At 38.1% G+C, this 17654-nt stretch overlaps 5 protein-coding genes across 9 annotated transcripts; 2 read left to right on the forward strand and 3 right to left on the reverse strand.

The window, feature by feature from the left end:
* The first annotated feature begins 64 nt into the window (after positions 1–64).
* LOC124441077 (arginine/serine-rich protein PNISR-like) lies at positions 65–8352 on the forward strand. Of its 3 annotated transcripts, XM_046991508.1 has the most exons (11): positions 71–169; positions 453–543; positions 832–1779; positions 1987–2189; positions 3235–3369; positions 4379–4475; positions 4768–4821; positions 5128–6127; positions 6203–6777; positions 6903–7098; positions 8206–8352. In XM_046991508.1, the coding sequence occupies exons 2-10, from the start codon at positions 471–473 to the stop codon at positions 7094–7096; spliced, it is 3279 nt and encodes a 1092-aa protein (XP_046847464.1). In that variant the 5' UTR covers positions 71–169; positions 453–470; the 3' UTR covers positions 7097–7098; positions 8206–8352. The 3 variants fall into 3 exon arrangements, with proteins under 3 accessions (XP_046847462.1, XP_046847464.1, XP_046847463.1); XM_046991506.1 differs by having other exon boundaries at positions 65–169; positions 5128–6777; XM_046991507.1 differs by having other exon boundaries at positions 5128–6777; positions 6903–7061.
* A 387-nt stretch (positions 8353–8739) lies between these two features.
* On the reverse strand, positions 8740–10854 carry LOC124441081. The gene is made up of 2 exons (XM_046991512.1): positions 10554–10854; positions 8740–9447 (listed from the first exon to the last, which is right to left on the reverse strand). The coding sequence occupies exons 1-2, from the start codon at positions 10744–10746 to the stop codon at positions 9080–9082; spliced, it is 561 nt and encodes a 186-aa protein (XP_046847468.1). The 5' UTR covers positions 10747–10854; the 3' UTR covers positions 8740–9079.
* A 1446-nt stretch (positions 10855–12300) lies between these two features.
* Positions 12301–14325, reverse strand: LOC124441079 (dehydrodolichyl diphosphate synthase complex subunit Nus1-like). 2 transcript variants are annotated; one of them, XM_046991511.1, is made up of 5 exons: positions 13957–14325; positions 13615–13737; positions 13387–13545; positions 12861–12960; positions 12301–12640 (listed from the first exon to the last, which is right to left on the reverse strand). In XM_046991511.1, exons 1-5 carry the CDS (start codon positions 14240–14242, stop codon positions 12550–12552), a joined length of 759 nt encoding a protein of 252 aa, XP_046847467.1. In that variant the 5' UTR covers positions 14243–14325; the 3' UTR covers positions 12301–12549. The 2 variants fall into 2 exon arrangements, with proteins under 2 accessions (XP_046847467.1, XP_046847466.1); XM_046991510.1 differs by having other exon boundaries at positions 13615–13740; positions 13957–14322.
* Positions 14326–14651: 326 nt separating this feature from the next.
* LOC124441082 (guided entry of tail-anchored proteins factor 1-like) lies at positions 14652–15775 on the reverse strand. Of its 2 annotated transcripts, XM_046991513.1 has the most exons (6): positions 15669–15775; positions 15412–15498; positions 15246–15315; positions 15109–15176; positions 14928–15042; positions 14652–14859 (listed from the first exon to the last, which is right to left on the reverse strand). In XM_046991513.1, exons 1-6 carry the CDS (start codon positions 15747–15749, stop codon positions 14732–14734), a joined length of 549 nt encoding a protein of 182 aa, XP_046847469.1. In that variant the 5' UTR covers positions 15750–15775; the 3' UTR covers positions 14652–14731. The 2 variants fall into 2 exon arrangements, with proteins under 2 accessions (XP_046847469.1, XP_046847470.1); XM_046991514.1 differs by lacking the exon at positions 14928–15042.
* Positions 15776–15893: 118 nt separating this feature from the next.
* On the forward strand, positions 15894–17630 carry LOC124441078 (high-affinity lysophosphatidic acid receptor-like). Its single transcript, XM_046991509.1, has one exon. It carries the CDS (start codon positions 16317–16319, stop codon positions 17451–17453), a length of 1137 nt encoding a protein of 378 aa, XP_046847465.1. The 5' UTR covers positions 15894–16316; the 3' UTR covers positions 17454–17630.
* Positions 17631–17654: the final 24 nt, after the last annotated feature.

The following is a 17654-nucleotide window of genomic DNA, read 5'->3' on the forward strand; positions in this document are numbered from 1 at the left end:
TCATTTACTACGGTACTTCAAGTCCAGTGTTTGCGCGAGATCAGTGTCGCGCACACTCAATGCCAAGCTAGCATGGTATGGCCGTCAATGTGGTCCGCGCTTGAAATATTGTTGGAAATTTTACGTTTTTACTGATTTTTAGTGTTTAGATTAAGCCTACCTTTCTGAGGTTAGTATTGTGCACGTAAAATGTACATTTTCAATAATTCCTCGCGATTTAGCGTCAATATCGACATATTTAAACGTTTTAATAAAGATGGCGGGCCAAGGTAATTTAGGTTTCAGTATCGCGCCGAGCTTTCACTTTATATAGAAAAATATCCAAGAATAATTTGTTTCTGTTAGGATGTCCTTTACTGAAAACTAGTTTGTTAGTGATGTGCTTTAACTAATTCTAAAATGGCTGGTTAGAGTCACTTCTCATTCTGAATGATTGTAATCTTTTTTTTAAGGTCGTCATAATCTGAAAGATGTGGGGTACAGGGCACTCTCACCAATGGTGGCCACCCAACTATATGTATGGCATGCCCCAGCAACAGCAGAGTAAGTCAATGATTCTTTTTATGACAAATTTTCCAAATAACCATTGCGAATTTGACATTGCTAGTTAAATAGCTGGAATAATGTCTGTAAACAGATTTGGTTATGAAATAGTGTTTCTTTGCACTTTACCTTGGAATATGTGAGCTCAGATGAAATCTAAGAGGAACTTGTCTCTTCCACTGAGATAATAAGAACTATGAGAGAATTGAATTTAAGATGATTTTGTAATTGCACATAATATGATCTCTTTGTTTGCAATGTACTATTATATGTTTTGTTATTTCTCAGTGGGCTCTGCTGAAAGTTGGGCAGCTCGAGCAGCACTATGGGCTCAGCAGCGTCATGTGGAACAACACTATGCCCAACAATATCAACAGCAGCAACAAACCGAGCCTCAATCAGCTACTCCAGCATATCCAGCTCTACCTCCAGAAAATGCCCCACCTCTCCCACCAGATAACATGGGCCAAACAGGTCAGCCCCCTGAACCTGAACCACCTGGTCTTCAATCAGAACCAGACCCCCCTGGTCTACCATCAGAACCACAACCTCCTGGTCAGCCACAAACTGATCCCTCTAGTAATGGTCATGTGTCAGATGTGCCTCTTCCTCCTGGAGAGTTGTATCATGGTGAACCAGCACCGCCAGGAAGTAGTGTTGTCTGTCCCCCAGGTGAGAGTTCTACAACTGAATCACAAAAGGAAACACCTACATTAGATAACGTAGAAGTTGCACCAATGGAAGAAGATGACATTGGCATTGCAGATGAATGCATCCAACCCCCAAGTGATGCTCCCCCACCTGACCTTTCATCAGAATTACCTCCTCTTCCTCCTGATAATCCTACTCTTTCAAATATTCAACCTGCTCACTATAGCAATACGCATCTTGGAGAGTTTCACATGCAGCAGCATCCTGCATCGTACCATAACAACTCTCAATTTGCAAGCGGATACCATCAACCACATCCAACCTATGCTGCGCAAAGTTTCCCTAGCAATCAGCTTGGACAGTATCCAGGCTTCGATCAGAACCAAGGTGTCATTCCTCAGGTGCCATATCATAGTGACCCAAACATTTATCAACAATTCACCTATAACGAAGGCCATGGTCATTACAACCAATATGAACAGGGTAGAGAAGCAGATTATCACCAGCAACAACAACCAAAGCCATTGCTACAAACAGAGATATCTGTGAGCAGTTTGCCAAGTCATGTTGTACAAACTGAAACAGGTTGGTTTATTATATCTTCTTTTGATTGTAAGAATAAATGGGTGATGCAGTTGGGAAGGCCAGCCTGCAAGTTTTGCTGTGCTTCGTCTATATTTAAGCATTCCTTCATTGTGAATTCTGCTAATGATTTAATAAACGCCTCCTATCAAATACATCTCTTTGAAGCACGCAAGTTTCCATTAGATAGCAATTTATTTCCTCTTCTAGATCCAGTGAAGCGAAAAGCAATTCCCCAGTGGATTAGAGAAGCACTGGAAAAGCGGGAAAAAGAAAAGCAGAAGGAATTGGCTAAACAACAGGATGAGATTCCTTCCGAAGTTAAAGTTGAAGACGAAGACAAGTTCGAGAAGCTCGATGATGTTTTAAAAGATGAAGTGGAAGAAAAGAAACCTTTCTTTAAAATTAAAAAGGTTTGTCCATTCAATAATTATTGGCTTTGGTGTGTTATGGCTGGGTCTGTTCAATCAACCTTACCGGTCAGTATTTTCTTTGGGTATACAAGAACACCCAGAATCATCCACCAACTTTCCGCAATGTTTTATGGTCTCTATCATTAGTAACCGATCGGATAAGTAGTTTTATAGGAGTAACTTTACATTTTTGTGTGCTATGAAGAGAAGTCCACATTACCACAGTCAATTGACTGCTCTAATTGCTATTGTGTTTCATTACTTCATAATGCTTAAACGGATGTTATATTGATTTTTATGATCACATCACTATGAAGTAAGTACATTAAAGTAAATGGTTTGAACCCGGGAGTATCATTACATGTTTGTAAATGTAGATTGTCCAGGTTGTTATAGTCCTGAGAAGGACTGTTTTTGTTTTGTTGACTGACGTTTCGACAACCTTAGCGGTAGTCATCTTCAGAGTCAAAAAAATGACTTTTTTTTTATGACGTCAGTCAACAACAACAAAAACAGTCCTTCTCAGGACTATACCAACCTGGACAATCTACATTTACAAACATGTAAGTAAGTACATTCATGCTTACAATATTTATGATATTCGTATTTACTGGGACATAAAATCAGTTGTGATTACAAAGGAAACCAGCTCTTTGTTTGATATCTATTACGATAAAACCAGATATAACACACCCGCAATATTTCTTGATGATTGATTTCAGTGATTTGCAAATTCTCCCGACAGTGAAAGAGTGGATACCACTTACATGCATGTATTTACAGTGGTTTATGCGAACACATCAACCGACAGCACGTGTTTCATATTTTTATTTTACAATGTGTACGAAGCTCTGTATTGCTTGACACTATCCTACCCTATCCAACTTTACCACTTAATTAAGTCGTGTGAATGCTTTGTTTATCCATCGTCATTTTCTAAGTTCTACTTTCAAGCAGTCGGTTTTGCATATCTCAACAAATAAACTTTATTACTATGTTGTGGAAAACTGCAGACTATTAGACTAATACCGATACTTTACTCCAGCGAAAGTCTAGGTTCGCACCCCATTCGGACAGTGACGACGAGAAGAAGAAAAAGACCGGAAAGAAGAAAGCCGACGATGCGAAGTCCGGAGACGAGGATAATTGGAAGTCAAAAGAGGACAAACAAAAGGAAAAGGTTCAACTTATCGTTCATAATGTCTCGAAAATTAAATGTAGAAGATTGTTCGTTAATCGGACACCAACTGCTATTGCGAGAGTCCAAATTATTCCCCATTGTCTTATATTTTTGCACCGAGTGGCGCTAGCGAGAATGTTGACAATTTAGCCTTTCTCGCGTTATTGCGTATTGCCATAATATCGGTAGGCAATTGCTCCACTTTGACGTCATTTCTTAGGACATGGCAGCGAGATATTGTCTCTACGACCAGTACTAACCCAGCGGCTTTCCCATGGAAAAACTAGGCGAAACCTGGCCCCCTCTTCCCGAAGAGTCAATTTTATATATTTAAAATGGGAGGGGAATGTTATGATTTCAAACAGCAATATAGCTAGTTGCATCCTGCGAACAGGTAGCTATATATCAAAGTTAATAAGCAACGTCAATGTCTGAAAGGCGTCTTTGAAGATAGGATTGACTTGAATTGTTGACAAATAAAGTTACGTAGCAGCGGAAGTTACTCTTGTAAAAATAGTTTGCTTTTCAAGAAGGCATGCATACGATCTCTATTAGGAGGTCTCGCGCCAGTTCCCTACAGCATTCCCACTTCCTCCCGCCTTGTCACAACAACCTAGCGACGCCACTAACGCTATTTGTTGATGTGTCATTACTGTGATACATACTCGTTTTAATCAATGTCAACCGTGCTCTCTTAATCCTTTTTAATGCTAGAAGATAAAGACCTTGGTACAATTTATAGATTTGATTGGGCTTTACTGATACAGAAGTATTAACGTATAACTACAATTTTTAACCTCCCTCCCCCGTCCCCCACATTAAAGTCATCAAATGGAATTATTAAGTTTTTCGAGCGAAATGTCTGTTCTACTTTTCATGCTAGCAAATTCTTGAAAAAGTGCATGTACTTCATTGCAAGGGTGTCGCGGGCCTGTCAAGCTCACATTTGTGGGATCTTCCGATACTCTTTCACTAATCATTTTAACTCTTCATTCTTTTACAATTTCAGCTTATGAAGGTACGAAAAATGTTGACGGATGTCTTATTAACGGTAACGAATGAAGAGATAAAAGCGGTAGCACGCGAGACTATAGCCGCTAGGAAAGGTATAGTCGCCACTTTGATTTTCTGCGCGGAGCTATGGTTCGTTCTTGCCGATTGCATTACGCGAAATTTCGAACCTAAGTGTTTCCCTATCTCGTTGCAAATTTCTGCTTAAGTAGGTACCGTTTTACGTTTTGCGTAGTTCAGTGATTTTTTTTGAGATGAAACCGTTTTTCTCTAAACGAACGATTTTAGTTTTGACAAAAAAATTCTTCACGTTAAGTAAGTACCAGTTTCGTTTGGTCATTGTGTGCACGCGTTTATCGCTAACGGTCGTCTTTGTTGGTTTTTCAGCTTCAAGATTATCTTCATCGTATGGCTCACGTACAAAAGAGAGCGGGAACAAAGGTGAGGAGCGTTGATTGTTCTCATTATTAAAAGATGTTGCGTTCACAAGTGCACACGCATGTACACCGTCATCCAAATATTTTAGCTCATTTCATTGTTCATTTGTGTTTCCCGCATGGTAACTGCGAACTAGTTTGCGCTGTCGCTCATCACAATTGCCATGCGCGACGTTTTTGCTAGAGGATTGGACACCAAAGTCCCAACGCCGCTCTGAAAGCATTGGAAATTGTTGACTTTAAGGGGGAGAGGTATGTGTCCCTTAAATTTGTGTACCTATGCTTATATGAAGTTTTTGTTCTTGTGTAGGACTTGTGCAGTATGACGGTGGCTCTGGTTCCGAATCATCTACCCAAGAAGTCAATAGCGTCACGGGTGGCCATAATGGTAAGGGAGGAGAAAAGGATGCCGGAAATATTAGCGAATCTTTCGATGAGAAAGCGAAAGGGAAAAAATCTAGGAAACATAAAAAGTCAAAGCGTGATACCCGCAACAGTCGTGAAAGGTCATCTCGTCGGAAAAAGTCTGTCCAGAGTCGGGAGCCCTCGTATGAGAGCGACGGAAAAGCTTATAAGAAGGAAAAAAGGGACAAATCTCGCAACAGTGCTGAAAGGTCTGAACGCGATCTGGAAAAATCGATGTATGACCGCGACGAATCTATAGAGAGGACGGAGAAATCGTTACGTGGCAAAAAACACCGGCACAAAACTGCCGGGGATCGAGACATGTCGCCTGATGATCGGGATGACTCGCTACCTAGTGAAAGAAAGAGCAGGAGCAAAACATCTCACAAGAAGCAAAGTGAGGATAGTGGAGAAAAGGTTTCTAAATCGTATGAGCAATCTGTAGAAGCTGTGGAAGGATCGAAAATAATTCGTGAGCGATCGGAAACAACACGTGAGCAATCAGTTGAAGTGTTATCGCAGGATGAGGCAAAGTCTTCTAAAAAGAAACATAGATCTAGTCGACGAATTTCGTCAAAAAGTCCTGAACCTACGCCTGCGCAGGAGAAAGAGAAGTCTAATAAAAAGCACAAGTCGGTTAAAAGTCGTGCTCGGACGCCAGATGTTCGTGATGAATCACCTTCTAGTCGAGAATCATCAAACGAGAGAAGATCTGCTCGTAAACCTCAGAGGAAACACGAGCTGTCTCCCGAGCGTTCTAAAGAAGACAAAAAGAAGACCAAGAAAAAACAGAAGTCACGGAAAAAAGATGTTGACAGTAGGGAATCTTCACCCGTTACTCGAAACAGTCCAACTGATCGTCGTGAATTGTCGGTCGAAAGTCGTGATTCGTCTTACGATCCAAAGTATAAGCAACGTTATGAAAGCGAAGAAGAACAATACCGATTAAATTCTAAAACGAAAAAATCTTTTTTTAAAAGGGCAGCATCATCTGACAGTCGAGAAGCGTCGCCTGTTCCCGTGCAGCCGCGTTCGTCTAGCAAACGCAAGAAGACCAAAAAAACTCGAGAAAGGTCAGAAAGTAGTGACTATCAGAGTCCCGTCAAGATAGAGTCTTCAACTAAAGCCAAACGATTGCCAAAACGTCGTGACGAATCGGAAGAAAGTATGAGCAAGGGGAAATTCAGCGAAGACGAAGAGCCAGAAATTGATAACTCCTTTTCAAAAAGTGGAAGAAGCGCGCGTAGTCGCGAAAGATCGGATAAGCCACGTGACAAGTCCAAAAACGCAACGAGATCTTCGAAGAAAGACAAGGGAAAAGTAAGAAAGGGCAAACGCGATGAACAAAGCCCCAGCGAGGAGCAACGACGCCCCAGCGAAGAGCAACGACGCACATCCACGAAACGTCGTAATCGTAGCATGTCTATAGCAAGTGACGAGGAAGCGGAAATTCGAAAGGAGTATAAAAAGAGAAGCAAAAAGAGAAAGCATCGAAAAGAAAGTCCTAGTTCTTCTGAAAGGAAGTCTTCAACTAGTGAAGTAGAAAATGTTAGGGGTAAGGAAATGCTTTTGCCATGTATCTTTTACTCCGCGGTATGTTGGAAATGTTGGCTATTTCTCTCGATATTTAGTCGAGGGAATGGTGCATTTGAAACGTGTCATGCATCTTTCTTTCTTTAGAGAGCGAAAGCTCCGACGTGAGCGTCAGGACGCCGAAGAAGAAGTCGAAAAAACGCAAAATGAATGAAAGAAATAGGAAAGAGAAAGAACGTGAAAGATCAGAGGAAAGTCCGATGACCTCTCGAAGTTCTAGTCCCGAAGTCAAGAAGCGAAAGAATGGTAAGAAGGACCAAAAAAAATCCAGACACAAATGAAGGTAACATACGATTTTCTACCAAGAGCTTTTTTCTTTTTTTCTACTTACGGCGCTAATTTGAAATGAGCAATAACTTTTTTTTAACATTTAAAAACGTATTGTTACACATAACAACCAGTTGGTTCACGCTATCCACTCTCGAATTGAGCGAAACCTATTTGTCACATCGCCCCGTTACGGCTACGGTCTTTACAGTTGTAGAAATTAGCTTAATTAGCTGGCAGTAGTTACGTTAAATGATTGGTTGATGATCACGTGGGTGTCATATTTATGGGAGACGAGAGAACAGGTTCTTGGTTACTGTTGGTACAATAGTGTGTTAGCGTCACGGCAACATAAGAATATTTTATTTCCAAGAAAGATTTTCTGCCATATGTGCTCTCGACTCAGTGCGCATGTATGCAGTGACGTAGTCGCCTGCAAATTCGGTCGTGCTATGTTCATTTCATATCGTTGGATACATTTCTTCGGAAATCTTATTGTTTTATTGAGTGAACACCAAAATACTTACTTAGCTCGACCATACCTACTTGCTTGCGGGCAGGCAACGTAATTATATTAACGAGGTTATTATATTAACAAGGTTATAGTATTAACAAGGTTATTATATATATCAACAAGCTTTACAAGAGAAATAGTTAATTTGCAATAACTTTAGTGTTCTAATGTCTAGACGTGTATATGATGAAAAGGAAATTACATTGTATTGGATTTGCAAAATTGAGAATTGCTCGCAAGAGAGAAATACGCTTTTTAAATACAGCGAAAGTCTTCCTGCATTTCGAAACAAATGACAAGAAAGGTTTCCGTGACAAACGATTCCTACAATGATATATATTTTAATAAATATTTAATGATACGAACTTCTCTGCTGTAAAGAGAATCGCAATTTCGTAGATTGATGGTCAAAATTGACACCAAATACTGTAGTATGCAAGCACTAGCCCGCGTTCAGGTTACTTGCAATATCTTTTATTAGGTTGCCCGCGATCGATCTCACCCGTGAATGGTGAAATCTCTGACTACTTCGTGACTCGAAAGAACTGTTACTCTACGTAAAATGACCTAGCTCGTAGCATTAAACAGGAAATTTGTCTTTTTGTGTAGATAATCGTGTACCTTGACAAAAGCGAAACAATCCAAGACTCGTCTCAAGGTACCTCACAAACATTTGATTTTACTAATAAATATTTTCGCAATTTATTGTAATTAGAATGTCTTAATAGTTTCGCAGATTATATTAGACAATTCCGATGCTTGTATTATTTGTTCGATCGTCGCGTATTTGTTACAGCAATCACGCCCAACTAATTTATGAGGTGCAGGATAAGTAGGTTATCACCTAAATTTTTTTCCGTCGTGCTGCTTGTCACGAATGCAAGATGGATTTGAAATTTCAAAGAACTATGACTCCTTCCCGAAAGTCGCCGTTCCTTGTTCAACTGATACGTCATTTTTTCTACCATAATTTTTGCCATTTTGAGCAGTTTTAGTCTATTTTCCAAGTCAGAACATCGAGAAACTTAGTGAAATGGATAATAAGATTACTATCCTTTTATAATGCCATTTCCTTCTGTCTTCTTTTTATTGGATGCAAACAGCTGTTTTTGTTTCAGTCTATAGACAATAACACGCAGTGGGTGAGCGATGTAAGAAAGCACGTACTTTATTTACTAAATGAAAAAACTACATTCGTTTCGATACAATAAGCTACAATCGTTCTCCAAAATTATTCATTTGAGAAAATCATGCAATTTATGTGTTCACTTCTCGAGGACTCCATTGTATGGAAGATAACTTTAGCGGCCTTTGAGATCCCTCGAATGACGTAATTTCTGAAAGGTTTCTCTGGTCTTTTACAATCGTTTCTATTTATTACGACCTGTGATGTGTATAACAATTACATTTCATCTCTATGTGACAAATATATTACGAATATCGATGCTCATATATCTACGGCTCTGCAATTAACATAATGGATTTATTTTTCGTAAAACACCAAGTAAGGCCTCAGAGATCCTGCCATACCAATGTTTATGAGAGTATTTTGATCACCCGTCGGCACGTTATTTCCGGACCGGATCGTGGCAGTGATGGTGAGTGTTCCCAATGATTGGCTTAGCCATTTTCGACTCGCACCATTCAGATTTACCGTGTTCCAGCCTTTCGAAATTGTTTTACTTGCAAACATCACGTTTTCGGTGGATTTTTTTATCTCGATTAGGAAGTTACCGTTTGCTTGTACGTTTACGACGTAAACGCGTAGTTCGTCGCGAATTATGTACGTTTTCTTTTGTTGGAGTGCTTTCAGGCTGGTCGTCAGCTTCCATGTCGGGTTGTTGCTCAGTTCTAAAGGAATGCAGTTGTAAGTTGTCGTTTATTGTTTATCTTTACCACGTACTAACTTCTGTTTTTGTTGATTTACAGATCTGGTGTGAATAAACACGGCACAAACGTGTGCATCACGTAAGCAAACATTCGCCTGCCTAATTCTATCTTACATTGTACAGTATGTTGGTTAGTAATGGCTGGTAGTGCAGCTCCTGTTGAATGCAAAAGGAATGGGGTGAACTCGTGGAACTCCTTTCCCTTTGAACTCCAATTATATATACTTGATTTTCTACTCCACTACCGAGCCCAATTAAGCTTGTTAGCACTTTTACGGCCTGGCGTCATCAAACTAATCACTTAAAGAGATCATTTTCATGTCTTTATTGTTTAATAATAATGTATTCGCGAACAATAACCCTTATGGTGATGGCTACTTTTCGTTCGGGTGTGGTAAAGGGTAAGATGGGTTGATTCACTTGTTTTCACTTTAGTCGTTTTAGATAACCAGTTGCAATTACGTTATTGCTTCTCGTGCACCCCTTTTATGAAAATGAACAATGTTTTTATGCATATAGGTATCCTGAAAAGACTAATTTGAAGGAAAACGATAGTTTTGTCAGGTAATGGTTTTCATGCATTATTGCTCCTCACATCGAAAATGATTTCTTCATAAAGTTCGTTTACTTAGTCAAGAAGTGTTTTACGAATCGCGTCAGTCATCGTGTGTGATCTTTGTAAACCAATGAAATTGTTCGCGGTTACCACAATATAAGAAGTATCTTGATTGTTTATTTCATGGCCATATACTCAAACATTGTTTAATGTGTGGTTTGTCTGGTGTCGAAGGGCTTAGCCACACGTATCTGGTTTTTTACCTGTCAAATATCGTCGTTTCAATATGAGGAGGGAATTTCAAAGTCCCGTTCTTATTACATTTAAATTGGTTACGGTATAAAAACTCAACGAATTCACAGTACAAATAAATTTTTTGATTTTCTACTTTATCGCTATGTAGCCGAGAACCGTGGATTCCTCGATAGCAATAACTGTCTGCATTATTCGTAAAGTGACGTCATTTATGAAGTATGTTTAGCTTGTACCATCCTAAATCTAAGAAAACTTACTTGTTATCGTTTCGAAGTACATGGATCGAATCGACGAGGCATTGTACGGCATGATCTTCGTGAGGGATGAATTTTTGTACAATTCCAGCAGATAGTCAGGTATTTTAGTGTTTTGTTTGTTGCTCTTGGCGATTGAATGCAACGAGAAGATCATAATGATCAAAACGCGTAGAGATGTTCCACGAGTTGCCATGTCTGTTTATTTGCTTGATGATCTCTCGGGTTCGTGCGCCGCCCTTCGAATGAGAAAAACAGCGAAATCTTTCCTTTATATACAGCGTAAACGGCTCATTAGGCGGCTAAACTTTCATCGCTACTTATGCAATTCGTTATAATTTGTGCGTAATAACTTTGCAAAATCATATTAAACACTAATTGTAGATAGCAGTTAAAGTATTATTTTTAGAATGTTATAAGTAGCTTATCTGTCAGCCATGTTTTCCGCACACTTCAGGAGAAAAAAAACTTGCAAACGTTTTATTTCTTTCATTCTCACCGACCGTGCTTGATAATATCCCGCGTATGGAAATGCTGTCTTTTTTGTGTAACTTTCATAAATCTGTGGAAAGAAGTGGATGAAGTACAGGATCTTGCAAAATGAAATTGTGAAATAACAATGAAGATTTTTTATTGGCGTGTTTGGTTGATCATGCATGCATTCCGTTGTTTTCCGATATGAACGTGATTGCACGGTTCGTCTTAAAAGGAACTATTGATTTCTTCGTTGATCTATTGAAAATACATCTTTAGTTTTATGTTAACATTGTTGACCTTAGCATACGATTGCCGCAAGCTTTTTGTTAATCGTTTGGTGTTCGTACTGACCAAGAAGAAAGTTTGAATAACATGTCCTAGTTAGTTCAAAATTTGACACGAAAAACCGGGTTGAAGTCAACGACCATTTTTGAAATGTCACATGATGCGAATTGCCATGGTTATGTATGAGCTAAGATACAATTTTATCGCCATCGTGACATCGTCTGGGTCTTATCGATGTCTCACATAAATTGTACCTTACCATATTAGTCTAGATTTACAGTCTAGGTTGATTTTAGTTGAATTTACAATCTAGGTTGATTTACAGTCTAGGTCTAGATTAGTCTAGGTTGAATTTTAACAACAGAGACTGTCAGCATGGTTTTTTATGTGATGCGCGCCAAAAATTTTCGTTGCACTGCCCAGACCAGAGCTTATTTTTGGATCTTATATGTTTGTAGATGTTGAACGGTCCACGCAGGTCCAGGTTAGTTAAGTCCAGAGAGAAACTTGTTGGTGTTTAGACTGGCGCTTCGATAGGTCCTCTTGTTTCAAGTCAACCGTTGAAACTTTTTTAAGTTTTTCGATTTGTTTTAAAGATTTTGTTTAAGTTTTGTAATTGGAATTTTGTAGTTGTGGTCGAATTTTTATGGTTGTCGGAGTTTGGGTGAAAGGTCCGACTAATCCGGACCTTTTTGCGTGGGGAAGTAATTAAATTAAATATAGCATACAGGAAGTCTTTATCAGTTTCTGCGGTTTGATGAATGTCTTACAACTTATGGTGTTGAATTTAATAGAATATATCTCCTGCCAAGGTCACCTCTCTTATGTAACTAATTCAAGACTCGCTTGTGTAACTCATCGCGTGTCATATATGGTGTTTACTTTCCCAGAACTCTATCCATTGTAATGAGAGTACTTATGGGGATTGACAATTTCATCCCATGCAATTTATCCATAGAATTCCTTATAAGTACTCAACGCTACTGTGTGAATGTTTAAAGAAGTTTCTTTGGCTCCAAAATTGAATTTTTTCATATTCACGTGTAATAAAATTATTTAAATACTTTATTAATAATGTCAAAAATTTCTGCAATACCAATGTCTGAAGGTTGAAAGTGTATCATGGTATATGTCCTTTTTGTAATAACTTGTATTCTCATTTAAAAACCTGCGACAATGACAATCACACATACATGTTGATCAAACAAAATAAATATTTTTTCATTAATTTCCAGTGCTATCTTCCAAATCTCTGTTCACATTTGCTGTACTTGTGCAGTGTCTCTAAGAATTTGAAGTGGTCCAGTACTGCTAAGGAAGGAACAAATCTAGAAAATGAGTAGAATAGGCAAAATGTAAGGTAATAGCTTTTTTACAATTGGAATTACTTGATATCACAGATTTTATTAAAGGAAAATGAATGGTTATTGATTACCCATGAATTACATGTTGAGAAATTTTAAAATTTTTGGAAATCTGAAGGTTTGTTTAAGTGGTTTCAATAACAGTTTGAAACAGCTGAAATGTTCAGACAAATTTGTGAATTACATGAATTCTGTAAGCCTGATTTGCCAAGGTGGATAATTGCAGACACTGTTAAGTTGTCCAAATACCAATGCCAAGTCAGGATCTGGGAAACTTCTTTGATCTAAAAGATGTAAAGCATTTATGAAATGTTGTTTAGAGATGGGAAGTCAACACAGTCCTGCCAAATTGGAAATGATTGCATAGCTAAATATATTGAGAGTATATATGAAACACATTGAGGAAAGTTGTCAGGATGAGACTGTGTTGTCAATTTCCAATGAAATCTTATTCTTATCCTGGATTGTGTGAAATTCAACTTCTCACAATATCAACTACTTTTTTACAGCAGTGTAGCCAGCCTGACTTTTATTTTCAGAATGCAAATAGTTTTGTGTTCACTGACTACAAAAAACAAATTTCTAAGAAATGAATAATGATAATCTTTCAGAATTTACATAATGGGAGTAAGCTGGCTGCATTACTGCTCATTTGATTTACTTGTGTTTATACAGGGTTCCTGATACAAGAAGTTGTGTTTAAGTGTTACCTTCTAAAAGATTATTCATATGTTCCACACTCATTATATTTGGTAGGTTATCCTTGTTTTTAATGCCGATGCAATAGTCTTGTGCAACTTTTGTAATTTCTTCTTTCCCTTTGTGGTATGGAATTGTGCTCAAGTGCACCTTCCTAAAAGCTTTCTGACCTATGAAAGATGAGCAAAGGTTTTTGGAAAAGAAATATGATGGTTGTCTTTTAGGTAAAAACTATATACCTGAGCCATTTAGTCCATTGTGATTTGTCAAACTTTCATCGCTAAATTGTAGCTCATAGTCACAGCTTGTCATGTCTTGTCTTATTTGATACACTTCATCATATAATTCTGTTCTCCTGTCATCTTCTAAAGCAATAGGGAACCAACTCAAACAAGGTGGTTAGGTAATAGAATGTGGAATGTGCAAGAAAAAGTTCTCTGAAATACTGACAACGATTCCATTCTCAAAAATCACGAACAACATTTACAGTCCGCGTTCTGCACATATTCAGTGAGCAAAGTACAGTTTGTATGATTTTTCAGCAAGGTAACGAAAGTGCCGTTTACATTGTTTAAGCTTACCATCAGTTGAGTAGACGCTGACATATGATATTCCGATCGTAAAAGACCAAACGATTATTTTCGCTAAAATTGTTAAATCCACATTACTCTCCAATAAGATCAATGTCAAATGACGAGGAAGGCTCGTCAAGGTCGCAACTTCGGTCAAAATTTTGCTCTCAGCATTTTCATCCGAGAATGCCCAATGAATCTTGCGCTTTGTCAAGTTGATGTAGTACCGTGAGTTCAATAAAACAGTAAAAAATAGAGTGACGAAGAAATGAAGGATTTTGTAAAGACGTTGCATCGTGAGAAAGATGAAATTTAATCCACATTGTTCCTCGTGTGTATGCCTATCATGTTGGTAGAGAATCTTGAATGAAGGTCAAACAATGCTATAAGATTGTTGACACGTGGAAAGGAAGTGAAGCTTTGCCTTGACGTAAATAATGTCATAAGTAACAGCCGCTGTTCGGTTGTCTGGCGGGCATTGTTTAGATGTTTACGCATTATGTTTATACCGTAATATACCACCAGTCCACCACCTTTTCTAATTAACATTATAAAACCAATTTCTCAGCTTTTCTTATTTGGCAAAGTATAACATGACCATACCCCTCTTTAGTTGATTTCAAAACTCTATCATTGAATTCTTCATAGAAGGCAGAGTATTTGTTACAGCATTAATATTCCAACCTTCAATGAGCACATTTGTGTTAAAGCAAATAATTTATAATTTAATGAACAGTTTCTTTGTACAAGTTCTGATGAAATATGCTAATCTACATCATTTCTCTTATGAGGAGTCTAATATCTTATTTTCATTGTCACTTCTCAAGGCTTCTGGAAGAATTGACCACATATGTTTGAGTTGAAAAATTACACAGTTGCAAATTAACAGCCAAGCTGGCAGACCAATGGCACCTACAACATGGAGACAGAGTAGGTAAAAACTTTTTGTAATAATTGTACAAAAAGATCAAAAAACATACCATTAACATTTGTTGGAAATTTTAAAACAACTGTCAAAGGGTACAACCATTCCTCAGGTAATATAATTAGAGGAGAGGACAGATACGTCCATGCCAAAAACAAATGACATAATACCTGAGCAAGAAAAATTACTTAGTGATAAGTGCCATTACATCAACAATATATTTGTTTGTGACTTACTGTCAGGACCATGCCTATGACCCACAAAGCACCTTTGAGTTTGATCCTTTTCTTTTGGTGCTCAATTCCTGAGAACAAGTATTATTTCACATCAGTACTTTATATCACAATAGGTAAGATGAGAATTATAGTGAAACCTTTCGCTTTTGCTTTTTCTTGTAACTTGTCAATGACTCGTCTCAGCTTCGCATATTTGCTGAATTCATTCTAAAAGTTACCAAAATTCCACTTGGTTATTCAGACAGTGTGTGTCTTCCATATGAAACCTGGACCTGATGTAAATTTAACCAATCACCACATTACCTGAGGACTTATTTGAGATAGTTCATACTTTTTGTGTTTGATATTGTCCACAAGTTCTCTTTCGTCAGTCCCACGTTTGTTTATCATCTATAAATATTACATGATCATAGAATTCATGTTGAATAATTAATGACATATCTATTGAAGACAGACTGTGTGTGATAGCTGTGCGATAGCGTTCTATACATCAGTCTCGTTCCAAAGACAAATCTCTAGGTTAGCTATGTTAAAAATCACTATCAAAGCATTTTACATACCCGTGGAAGAAAGTCGCTCAAAAATTTACGAGTTAGATCAAGTCCGAAGACCATCAAAAATACTGTCAATGGAGCCGCCATTACAAATTATGATTATTGATTACGTCATTAACGGATTAACCAGGATTAACAAGTGGATTTGCGATGAACCAAAACTTTCGGGATTCTGTTTATTGTGTTACATACTGCCAATTCCAAACCTAATATCATCATTGAAAAGTTATTTGTCGCGAGTTTACAAGATGATGATATTAGCAGCTTGTATAGTTGGTATATTTCTCAAAATTGTCAGCTGAATTATTCCACTGCATTCAGCAAAAATTTTTCTTCATGAAGTACCCCTCCGGAATCAAATCGAACTTTGCCAAATGTAGCAAATAAAACTAATGTTTGAACGAATTTAGGAATGAAGACAGTGAACGCAAAGGTGTCTATTCGTAAAAACCGAATTGGTTTTAAATGTTATAAGGGAGATCCCAGCATGGGATAGGCAAAGATATGACGATATCTATTCTATCATCATGAATTTTGGCTCCTGGGAGCGATTAATTTAAAATTACTCTGGATCTTCTTACTGTCCACTCTATATGATAAGAGCAGCTGGCCAAGGTTCAGTAGCCTTGCTGCAGGTATATCGACGTCTTATTGATGAGGAACTGTACAGTGGAGCCTTGCCTGCCAAAAAATTGCTCAAATACCTCGGTTACTGGCACCGATCGAGAAGAATGCGTGGATATTGGAACAGAAAATATATTTTCGCCGACTTTACAAGCTTTGTTTATCATAGTACTTCTCGTTATGATGGCTTCAGCTGTGCTTGGAAACACTGTTGTATGTTATATTGTATGTAAAAAACCTGCTATGCGCTCCTCTATCAATCTACTTCTTGCTAATTTGGCATTGGTTGACATATTGATAGCTCTCTTCTGTATGGGTGCATCGTTTGTGACTTTGGCCGCCAACGACTGGGTGTTCGGCCACATTTTATGCAAAATGAATGCGTTTTGTCTGTCATTCTTTGTGACCGAGTCGACGTATATCTTGCTGGCGATAAGCTGGGACCGCTATCTCATTATTGTATGCCGGCAAGAAACGCTTACACCACGCAAGGCTAAGTTTGTAATTGCACTGACGTGGGCAATATCATTTCTTTTATCATTTCCACCCACAGTTGGATGGGGAGATTATGTTTACAAACGGGGGCATGTGATATGTGCTTTAAATGATGATGCCTATTCATATTCACTATTTTTCTATACTCTGACCATTGTTATACCTCTTCTTGTCATGGGATTTGTTTACCACAGAATTCTGTGTACAGTTCGCAAAAATTCCACGAAAATTGTCAACCATCCCCCCGTTTCTGGAGCTCAAACACGGATTCACAAATCTGGCAAAATGAGCATCAATTATGGTTTCAAGACCCGAGCATTCCTAACCATTTTAATTCTCTTTGTTGGCTACATTATATGCTTTCTGCCATACCTTGTTGCTCGGTTAGATGCAGCAACTGGTCGGCATTTAAAATTGACTACTTTAACAGAGGTTGTTATCATTTTCATTTGCTATCTTAACAGTGCCATCAATCCTTTGGTCTATTATACTCGTATCAGCAAATTTAGAGAGGCTTGTAGGGATATTGTGCCCAGTTGGTGTTGCAGTTCAATGCCGTGCACGCCCAAGAGACCAAGAAGGCGAATTTTTCCACATGTTATATATGAAGTTGGAGACAGCAATGAAAGATCAATATCCTTTAATGGAAGCTCTTTGGGAGTATTTAATTAATGTTTGAACGCTTTATTGAATGCATTATTTAACAGTATCAGTGCATTTATTATAAGTCAAGCCATGGTAAGGAGGCTACTACTAACTGCTACTAACATGGTTTTACTTACAATTATAGAATGATTATAGACCGTATATTGAGATAAATATACTGTATTAAATATTATATTTAAACAATACCGACTGATTGTTTGGGTTCAG

This window comes from Xenia sp. Carnegie-2017, unplaced genomic scaffold (genome assembly GCF_021976095.1).
Source record: "Xenia sp. Carnegie-2017 unplaced genomic scaffold, XeniaSp_v1 HiC_scaffold_20, whole genome shotgun sequence".
Lineage (NCBI taxonomy): Eukaryota > Metazoa > Cnidaria > Anthozoa > Malacalcyonacea > Xeniidae > Xenia > Xenia sp. Carnegie-2017.